We start from the raw sequence: 10,734 nt of genomic DNA on the forward strand, positions 1-10,734 counted from the left end.
TGCAAAGGTACTGTTGGAGTAGATTGAGAGTATATGAGGTTTAGATAATTTATTTCACAAGTGATCCTACAGTCAGAAGTTTGTTCTTGTTCATGTTTATATATATATATATATATGTATATGTCTCTGTATGTATATGGCTGTATGCACACAAAAAAATACCTCTGTGTGTATACATACATGTATCTCAGCAAAACATCCAGTAGTATGGTTATTTGATACTTTCAGTGGAATCTTGGTACTTCTTTTGAATTACTCCCTGTTCAGGAGAATTATTTTTAATTAGTAACTTAAAAGTTCCCACTTCATAAAATATTTCACTTGCATTAGTCTATGCTGCAAAATATGTAACTGTTGCTTTCTTCTTGTAGGGTTTTTGTCAACCTCTAAAATATTTAACTTTTAATTTCATTCTGTTGACTTGATTTCTGTGTATTTAGCTACCGACCCCTTTGCCTCTGTGTTTGGAAATGAATCCTTCGGAGGAGGCTTTGACTTCAGCACGCTGTCAAAGGTATATGAAGCTACTGCTGTTCATAGAAAATACATGAAACTCTGTGGTACCAAGACGTAGGTTACTCTCTCTGCCACCAGTTCTGTTACTTTTTTGCCACTACTAAAAATGTATAAGGGCCGACTTCCTTGGAAAAAAGGTCTTTATAGTGCATTGTCCTGCAGTTCCACTGGAAAGAATGCAATGCAATCTTTGTGGCTTTATAATTATTTTCTCTATATTTGAAGTGATATTATAATTACTTAAGGGAAAAAAATGAGTTTAACAGGAGCTGTATTACTTTTGCATGTTTAACTGTGCTCAACTTTCTATTGCTGTGCACAGTAACCATTCCTGATTTTTCTTTATTTCTAATCTCCTGAAGTATGTGGATGATGTTAAAACCAAACAAAAGTGTTTGCTTTTTGCATTAGTCCAGCCTTTTAGTTCTAAATAAATATTGCATGATGAGAAGGGGAAGCATACTAGAATTGCACTGAAAATGTGTATGTTGCTGTTTTCTTTGTTGAAGACCAACAACGAGGATCCCTTTAGCTCTTCCACATCGGGTTCTGCCAACAGCGTGATCATAACTAAAAACTTATTTGAGGAACCACCAGCTAAAAATGAGGATGTTCCTCCTGCATTGCCCCCGAAAACAGGAACACCCACAAGGCCCTGCCCACCACCCCCTGGTAAGAGTGGACACAGAGAAGTTGTTGACAATTAGTTGCTTTGATATTGGCAGTAGGTCAGTAATTATGAGGGGATGGTCAAGTGTCTGAATTTAGAATGACTGAGCAAGATGTGAAATAAGTCTGTTCCTTATCTTGGGCAGTTTCCTCAGTTGAATTTTTCATGGTGTTTGGGATCATAGGCTGGTTTGGTTTTGTTGTTGTTGTTTTTTTTTTTTTCTTGAAGAAAGAAAGGATTTAGAAAACAAGCAAAAACAGAGTTATTACAAGTATCTGCAAGAACATAGCTTGGCTGCAAATGAAATGGTTACTAATGTGACACATTGTGAATCTTGCATTAAATTATGCATGAAGTGTGTTCCATTCATTGCAAACCCTTTAGTTTTAATGCAAAATGAATTAAATAGGGTTAAATGACTGCCTCAGGCTTTCAGATGAACGTCTTCCCAGCGGTCCGTGTCAGTGAACCTGGCCAATGTCGTAGTCAAAAAACCTGAGTTTCCTGGGCTGTTTTGTGTTCAGTGAGAGCTGAGTCCTCTGGTCTACTCTGACACAAACCACCCTGCTTTCCAGAAAAGGCCATGGTTATCAAAGACGACGACACCTTCTTGTGGTTGCAACAAGCCCATGTTACAGCAGGCTCCTCACTCTCAATTTTTTTTTTTGCATAGATTGGAAAATATATTGCTAGTATTCCTTTCTAAGTTTCTGTGCTTAGTTTCATTTGCTTTAAAAACTACTGCATCTTTTTACTATTATCCTATATGGATGAATGTTTTGGAAAACTGTAGCATGAAACTTAAACGTGTATTCATCTTTTTCCTCAGAAGAAGTGAAACACAGTATATGTAGGAATATTAATAGTAGGGTTTAAACTGAGGTGTTTAATTTCTGATGTTGGTGTGAGATCTGGTTCATGTTCATGCCTTGCAAGTAGTCAGTTTCATTTTAAATAACATTAAAACAGTTGACAAGTGATGGTAATTTGAATATTTCATAGCATTTCCTCTTACCCTGGTCCTTACTTAAAACACAAAAAGGATTTATGAACCCATTGTATAGGAGTGGCTATGCTGTGGTGAACAGATGCACTTTCAGAGTGGAACAGCAGCATCCTTATCAATGGATGAACAGAAAAAAGTGGCCTGTTTTCATTTGCACGTGTTCAAAATGATTCTGTGGTTACCTTGATAACCATTCCAAATAATTAATTTTCCTAATGGAAATATGAAATAATAGAATTTTCAATACTCAGAGATGCAAGGAGAGCCTTTAATAAAACCTCTGCACTGGACTTCCAGAGGGCAGATGTTTGCCTATTCAGAAGTCTAGTTCAGAGCATACCCTGGGAAACAGTGCTTAAAAACAAGGGGCCCAGGAGGGTCGGACACGCTTCAAGCAGGAGGTTTGAGTGCACAGGAACAGGCTATACCAGTGTGCCAAAAGGCTATAGACAGGCTATACCAGTGTGCCGAAAGGCTATAGGCAGGCTATACCAGTGTGCCGAAAGGCTATAGGCAGGCTATACCAGTGTGCCGAAAGGCTATAGACAGGCTATACCAGTGTGCCGAAAGGCTATAGGCAGGCTATACCAGTGTGCCGAAAGGCTCGCCGGCGGGGAGGACAACCGGCTCGGCTAAACAGGGAGATTCCGAAGGAAATCAGAAATAAAAGGAGAGTTTACTGACTGTGGAAAAAAGGGCTGGCTGTTTCTGAAGAATTTATGAAAATGGCTAGATCATGCAGGAAAAAAATCAGGGAAACAAAAGTGCAATTTGAAGTTAATTTGGCCAATTCTGTCAGGGATAATAAAAAGTCCTTCTTTAAATACATTAATAACAAAAGGAGAGGCAAGGAAAACCTCCATTCTCTGTTGGACTTTGAGGGAAATATAGTTAACAAAGATGAGGAGAAAGCTGAGGTACTTAATACCTACTTTGCCTCAGTTTCTACCAGTAAGACAGGTGGCCCTCAGGACAGCTGGCCTCTGGAGGTGGTCGACAGAGACAGGAACCCAAATAGGCCCCTTGTATTCCAGGAGGAAATAGTTGGTGACTTACTGAGCCATCTGGATCCTCACAAGTCAATGGGACCAGATGGGATCCATCCTGGGGTGATGAGGGAGCTAGCGGAAGAGCTCGCCAAGCCGCTCTCCATCATCTTCCAACAGTCCTGGCTCACTGGGGAGGTCCCATATGATTGGAAATTGGCCAATGTTACCCCAGTCCACAAAAAGGGCTGCAAAGCTGACCCTGGCAGCTCCAGGCCTGTCAGCCTGACCTCGGTGCCTGGCAGGGTTATGGAGCAGATCATCCTGAATGGAATCACACAGCACCTTCAGGATGGACAAGGGATCAGACCCAGCCAGCATGGGTTTAGGAGGGGCAGGTCCTGTCTGACCAACCTGATCTCCTTTTGGTCAGGTGACCCACCTGGTGGATGAGGGGAAAGCGGTAGATGCGGTCTATCTGGACTTCAGCAAGGCCTTTGACACTGTCTCCCATAATATACTCCTGGTAGCCCGTGGCTTGGACAAGTGTACTCTCTGCTGGGTTAAGAACTGGCTGGAGGGCCGGGCCCAGAGAGTGCTGGTGAATGGGGCCACATCCAGCTGGCGGCCAGTCACTAGTGGTGTTCCCCAGGGGTCGGTGTTGGGTCCAGTCCTGTTTAACATCTTTATTGACGATTTAGATGAGGGGATTGAGACCATCATCAGCAAATTTGCCGATGACACAGAGTTGGGAGGGAGTGTCGATCTGGTGGAAGGCAGGAGGCTCTGCAGGGGGATCTGGATAGACTGGAAAAATGGGCTGATTCCAATGGGATGAAGTTCAACAAGGCCAATGCCGGGTCCTGCCCTTTGGCCAAAACGACCCCCTGCAGCGCTCCAGGCTGGGCACAGAGTGGCTGGAGAGCAGTCAGACAGAAAGGGACCTGGGGGACTAATGGACAGGAAGCTCAACATGAGCCATCAGAGTGCCCGGGTGGCCAAGAAGGCCAATGGGATCCTGTCCTGTATCCAAACCAGCGTGGTCAGCAGGACGAGGGCAGTGATCCTTCCCCTGTGCTCTGCATTGGGGAGGCCACACCTGGAGTATTGTGTTCAGTTCTGGGCCCCTCAGGTCAGGAAAGACATTGAAGTGCTGGAGCGGGTCCAGAGAAGAGCAACAAGACTGGGGAAGGGACTTGAACACAAGCCCTATGGGGAGAGGCTGAGGGAGCTGGGCTTGTTTAGTCTGGACAAGAGGAGGCTCAGAGGTGAGCTCAGCACTCTCTAGAACTACCTGAAGGGCAGTTCTAGCCAGGTGGGGATTGGGCTCTTCTCCCAGGCAGTCAGCAATAGGACAAGGGGCCATGGGCTTCAACTCTGCCAGGGGAAATTGAGGCTGGAGATTAGAGAGCAATTCTGTGCAGAGAGAGTGGTCAGGCATTGGAATGGCTGCCCAGGGAGGTGCTGGACTCACCGGCCCTGGAGGGTTTTAAACTCAGATTGGACATGGCACTTAGTGCCATGATCTAGTCAATGGACTGGAGCTGGACCAGTCTCTGAGGTCTTTTCCAACCCAGTTGGTTCTGTGATATAAAATGGAGATACTTAAGTGTATTTGTTTTTAATTACTCCCCTGTTCGCATCCCTCTAAAATTATTGCCTTTCTAGGTAGTTTAAACACCCTCACTTCATGATTTTTTGGGGCAGATTTAGAGGTTATAGACTTCATATTCTTACACTTACTAATCCATCCCACATAGAAATAAAATTCCTTAGCTGTCACTTGAAGCTGCTTCTCCCACATTATTCAAGAAGAAGATGCGCGTTGTTTGTCGGTAACTGATCACCAGCGGGTGAAAGCCACCGCACCAAGGTTATCTGCCAAGTGCCCAAATCTTACATTCTCTAAATCACTGCCCAATTAGAATCTCTTTTGGTCCATGAGAGAATGTTTAGACTAACTTGCAGCAGTGATATGCAAAACAATAAGCACTTTAGTTTGATTCTGCAGTTTAAAAAAGCAACAGAACCAAGTTTTAAAATATGGCCATTTTAAGTGTGGAACCGCTTGCAGAACCAGCTAGTTGAATTCAAGAAACTGCAATGAAACCTTTTCTGTAAGCAGTAAAATACAGAGAGAATGATGGGATGAAATTCAGCTCAACTGCTCTTGGAAGTATTTGGGTTCATGTCTTCAAGGGTGTTGAAAGCTGACTGGGGTTAAGCTGAAAAAAGAACAAAGTAAGTGGGGGCTTGTGCCTGATCTGTGTTATCTGCAGCTACTTAAGCAAGGATTAACAAAATAGTTAAGCCTGTGATTGCTTGTTACCATACTCCTTCATTCTGTTAGTTTAAAAACTACAGAAGTGCCACGTGTTAGGATAGTGAGGGGACATGGTGTTTGAAGATTTACAAGTATGTTTCTGGTTTCTGAATGAAACTGTGTTAACTTGATCCAAACAAATAATAAAAGAGCCTGGCTGGAATGATCATGGACATTGATAATAAGTAGAAGAAAAAAAGACTGTTGACAGAATAGGGGCTCAAGGCTATTAGAAATTGGCTTCCCAAAATAGTTGCTTAGTACATAATGGTGTTCTTGAGTCATTAACAGACACGTGTTCTTTTTTACCTGATTACCCTTTCAGACACCGTGGACTGTACCGTTTCAGTTTGGTTTTTTGTTTTAGTTGGCAACCCTTCCTCTGAAGTATCTGCAAGTCCACTAAGTTACTAGAAGAGGTTGCATTCCGAGTAGCTCTTGAATTTGGGGGGGCTTGGGGTTGTGTTTTTGTTTTTTACTATTTCTGGTATGTTATTACTTGCTATCTTAAATTTATTTTAAATTCATTTTAATCTAAGGGAAGAGACCTACCAATCAAATGGACTCTTCAGATTCCTTTAAACCGAGAGACCCATTTCAGCCTTTCCCCACCCCGGACACTCCCAAAGAACAAGCAGCAGACCTGTTCTCTGATCCATTTGCTCCCACCAGCGTCAGTAAAGAGGCTGACCCCAACAATTTTGCAAACTTCAGTACTGTGAGTAAACACTTCAAACATTTGTTTCAGTGTAATGACAGCTCTGAATTGTTCACGCTGAAGACTTCAGTGTAATTTAAAATATTAAGAAGTATCCCATTTACAAAAGGGATCTCGTTTCCAGTTAAAACAGTACTTACATTTTGTTTGCAGCTGAGGCTGTCCTAAAACAAAATGCTGCAAAATGTTGTAGTTAATGTTTAAATTGTATTGTTTTTATGGGTTTTTTCATGGAAGCCTCCTAGCTTTTAGAAAAAATATCTATGTTCTAGGAACTATCCATTTTATAAGATTGTGCAGCAGATTTAAATTATACATCTATAACAAGCACACTGTTAACTATCCAATTAAAAATAAAACAAAAGGTGTTAATTTAATTTAGCTGTCACTGAACTGTTTGGTCATAATTTCAATGTACTGAAATATTGATAAGCAGCCTCATAACAGTGTGTGCTGATGAAATATAATGCGATGAGTTTTGAATGGCTAGTAAATTCCAGATGTATGTACAAAATAAGTAAAAGGTAGTAAGTGTCTCTTTATAACCAGAATCCATTCCATAGAAGTCGTGGTGTCCAAGCAGTAGAAGCAAATCTAAAGGTTTGTGCGTGCCTATATATATATTTATTTATTTCTTTTTCTCTTGAGTTCTTGCAAATAGGAGTTTTGAAAGACATTGTCTCACTTTCAAGCTTGATACCTGTTAAATGCAATTTGCATTTACAGTATCTCGATCATAGTGCTTTTCACTTTCGGGCCTAATGAACTATGTGCTCGATTGAGGTGAACTGAGGATTGACAGGCTCTCAGAATTGACTTGCGCTGGCTGATGTCTCGTAGCATGATGATTTCTCAAATGCTGTTATTGATCACTGTTAGTAGTTCGAGGGACTGAGAAGCCAGTTTGAAGGACAAAATGTGAAATGCGGATGAGAAAGCAAAAATATTAATTTTCTTTATGAAGGAAAAAGTATTCCAGCTGCAATTACTGAAAATACTAAGTGAACTATAGAGAAACTCAAGCTTTTCTGTATTTATTTCCCAAAGAAGCAGCTCAATGCATAAACTAGCCAGAGTATATAATGATAACCCTTTCAGACTTAACACTGGGACATGGATGAAGACACGGGCTTCACCTGCCTCTTACCTCTTGTGCATGCCGACTAGAAACAAACTTTAGCGTAACCTTTTTTATTTTATTTAAGATAATACACTTACCTGTCTCTGATTTGTAATCATTGTACCACAGAAGTCTCATTCACGTTCTGTTCACATCGATGTACATAGAATGTTCTTGTTTTTCCCCTCTTGTATCACCCTGACCTTTCTCTGTTTTACCACGAGGCTTCTGACTGTACAGTCACCTTATTATTTTGCTGCTTCTTAGCAGAAGCACTTTTCATCTGCACAATTAAACAGAGTCATTCTACAGCTAATTTTTGCAGTCATTGCCACCTGGAAAAATCATCCCTACTGCAAGCGTGGTAAATCAGGATGTCCCACAGTGTGGGCAGGGGTGTGTTTTGCAAAGTGTTCTCCTGATTTATTCAATATTTTTCTTATATAGACAGGTTTTTATCCAGAATAGTTTGAATTTAAATTATAGCACTTTCTACTCAGTAGCTTTTTTGAAACTTAATACTGAATTTTGAAACATGGCGTATTTCATAAAAATACATCAATTGGGTGGCTTCAATGCAGTCCTTAATAGTTAAGCTTTAGGCTTAATAGTGTAGTAAAATTAAAAAGTAATATTTGAAGACTAGAAAGAAACAGTATTTTGAAAAACTGTAATTGTCCCTTAAACCAAGGACTTGGACAGTATTAGTGATCATTGTATTGTTGATCTGGTTTATTTTGTCTTTTAAAAATGCAGTATTCTACTGAGGAAGACATGATTGAATGGGCTAAGAGGGAAAGTGAGAGAGAAGAGAAAGAACGATTGGCAAGACTGAAACAGCAAGAGCAAGAAGACTTGGAACTGGCTATTGCACTCAGTAAATCTGAAATATCAGAAGCATGAAGTTTAGATAAGATTTTGTCTGATGTCAACTGTTTTGTCCCTGTTCCTGAATACCTAACCTATTTAAATGTTAATCAGAAAATACATATATACAAGAAACTATGAAAAGGTTAAAAATTTCTGAAAGTGGTGTAAATGTTTCTGCAAAATTCAATCCTTTTGGTTATTGTTTGAGTAACTGTTAAGTTTAGCATTCGGTTTCTCTCGAGTTTTCAGGAGAACAAAGTAATTTTCCCAGCTGTAAGCAAATCAGTTGAAAATGCAGATAGCAAGGTTGTAGTTTGACTGTAACCTGTCAGCAGTTGGTAACTGAGCATGAAGTGAACATAGCGATTATTCTGCAGGGCTGACTGTCTCCGGTCAAACAGTTAGTCATTTGAAACCTTTTCTCCTTCTAAAGAGATTTTAGTAATGCCAGAGTTGTGGAGTGCTTTATTTTACACATATGCATATAGATTTTCCTCTCATTGAGGACTCCGTGTTTGGATTTGAAATAACAATCTTCATGGAGGTTCTTCTTAAGTCAGAAAGAGTGAGACTTTCTGAAACCTTTAATGCTTTCCTTGCATGGTCATAGGTTTTCAGACAGACCTGCTATTTTGTTTTATAAAGCAATTAATTTGAAGATTCATATACATTTACTGTTGGCCAAGATGACTGTCAGAATATGAGACCCTGCTGCTGTTTGAGCCACTCTTACCTGTGAAATATGCAGCTGAACTGGCAAGTTAATAAGTTCAATTTGAAATAGGATTGAGAATAGAAAGAAAAAACAGTCTGCTTTTTGTTTTAAAAAAACCCACCACAGTTGTTTTCTGTATATGTAATTTATTGATGCCAACTGATAGTTGCACCTTAAACTGAATGATTTCTTTATGGTCACTGAGTCAGAGTAGGGTTAATAGAATGTTAGTGAAAATAACTTATTGTTCATTTTGAAAGAAATCTTATTCTGGAGAATCAGTTTCATTAAATTCATTCCAAGAAGAATAATCTTTGCCCTGTGTAAGAGGAATGGATGGCAGCAGCGTGAACATCAAGAGGGTTTTTTCCTTGCACTTTTAACCCGTGGTGTTTCTGATGAAGCAGCTGAAGAGTTTGGACACACAGCGGGGAGGACTCGCCACGCTCCCGTGTATTTCAGCTCTTCCCGTTACCCTCAGTGCTGCTGTTGTACCAGTTTGAGGGTAGTTTTCAATTTTTCAGGAAAAATGGGTAACCTGACTGGGATTTTTTTTTTTTTTTTTTTTTTGCACTGGGAAATTATCATTTAAACACCTGCTCAAAAAAAGTAACTTAAAATTTTGCAAGTATTAAATAGTAATAACTTATCTATACATCTTTGTAATGAGTGTATACTAATCTTTCAAATCATATGATTAACTGGATTACATAGTTTCTTATCTTTTGTTAAAAATGTATACTCAGTGGACCAACATAATGTTATATGTATATATTATATATATATTCCTGCTTTCCCTTAGGGAATTTAAAGTTTTGAGTCACTTGATGTTACATTTCATGTTACTGACTCTGACTATAGTACTTTTACTCAGACACCAACAAACTGCTGCTGTGAGCTAAATGGCATTACTTTATGAAGTTTTAACTTTTTTTTAAACAAAAAAACTCGTTCAGGTGGGATTAGCCTCTATTTATAGATTCCATTTTGTTTAAAAATTCTAACAATAGCCTGTAATTATAAAGAAATAAAGTTTAAGTACGTAAGTGTGAAATGTTTGCCTAATTTTTTAAAAGGGTACTCTGAGCTGTAAAGCAACACTCAACTGTAATGCAAACCATGTCAAGTGTTTGATTGGAGTCTGCTGGGAGTGGGTTAATTTTCCTGGCTGTCACTTGCTCCATTAGTTGTGGCAACTTCAGAGAAAATTCAGGCTGCTCTTGTCTGAGGATTTTTGCCAGCACGAGGGTTGCAGAGCCCACATGTTTTGATAATAAAGATTTAGCTGTGAAGGTATTCTACGTAAGCGTCTTCTGCTGGCTGCTGCCAGCATACAGGGCTTAAGACATCCTTGGTTAGGGCTTAAGACATCCTTAGTTGGACCCAGCATACGACTCTTCTAAATGTGTCTGTCGGCATAATGTCACCTGTGTGTCAAGGTACAGATTGCTTGGCCAGAGGTTTAGGAATCCAGCAGCCCTTTACAGGTGTCTTTGATCCTCTTGGACCGGTAATGCTCGGTTTTAATACACTCATCTAAGTGGACCCAAATCTCTCTGCCTGTTTTCTTTTAATGAGTTGTGTTGGGCAATGTAATAGCTTTCTCCATTTCACACACATTCTTGAGGCTGTTTGAAACCTGCAGGCTATTTTTTTCCCTTTTAAGTCCCCTGTCGAGTTTCCATCTTGAGCACACTTTGCCTCTAGTTGTGCCACTTTCAACCCTCTCTCCCCTCCAAACTGCATGCAGTCTATTTAACCCTTTATCGTGAAACTGAAGATGGTTGCTAATCACCTTGAATCATTTTAT

General features: G+C 40.1%; 1 protein-coding gene across 3 annotated transcripts in view; it reads left to right on the forward strand.

Annotated features, from left to right (window-relative positions):
• The window catches only part of EPS15 (epidermal growth factor receptor pathway substrate 15), a 52,808-nt gene extending 42,838 nt beyond the window's left edge, over positions 1–9,970 (forward strand). The window contains exons 22-26 of one of the 3 annotated variants that reach the window (XM_082054495.1): positions 441–514; positions 1,026–1,188; positions 6,041–6,219; positions 6,769–6,819; positions 8,096–9,970. In XM_082054495.1, coding sequence (XP_081910621.1) covers positions 441–514; positions 1,026–1,188; positions 6,041–6,219; positions 6,769–6,819; positions 8,096–8,242 — 614 coding nt within the window. In that variant the 3' untranslated portion in view covers positions 8,243–9,970. The remainder of the gene's footprint in view (positions 1–440; positions 515–1,025; positions 1,189–6,040; positions 6,220–6,768; positions 6,820–8,095) is intronic. The other 2 variants (XM_082054497.1, XM_082054496.1) reach the window with 2 other exon arrangements.
• The last annotated feature ends 764 nt before the right edge of the window (positions 9,971–10,734 follow it).

This window comes from Streptopelia decaocto (assembly GCF_964273445.1).
Source record: "Streptopelia decaocto genome assembly, chromosome: 5".
NCBI classification, from domain to species: Eukaryota; Metazoa; Chordata; class Aves; order Columbiformes; family Columbidae; genus Streptopelia; species Streptopelia decaocto.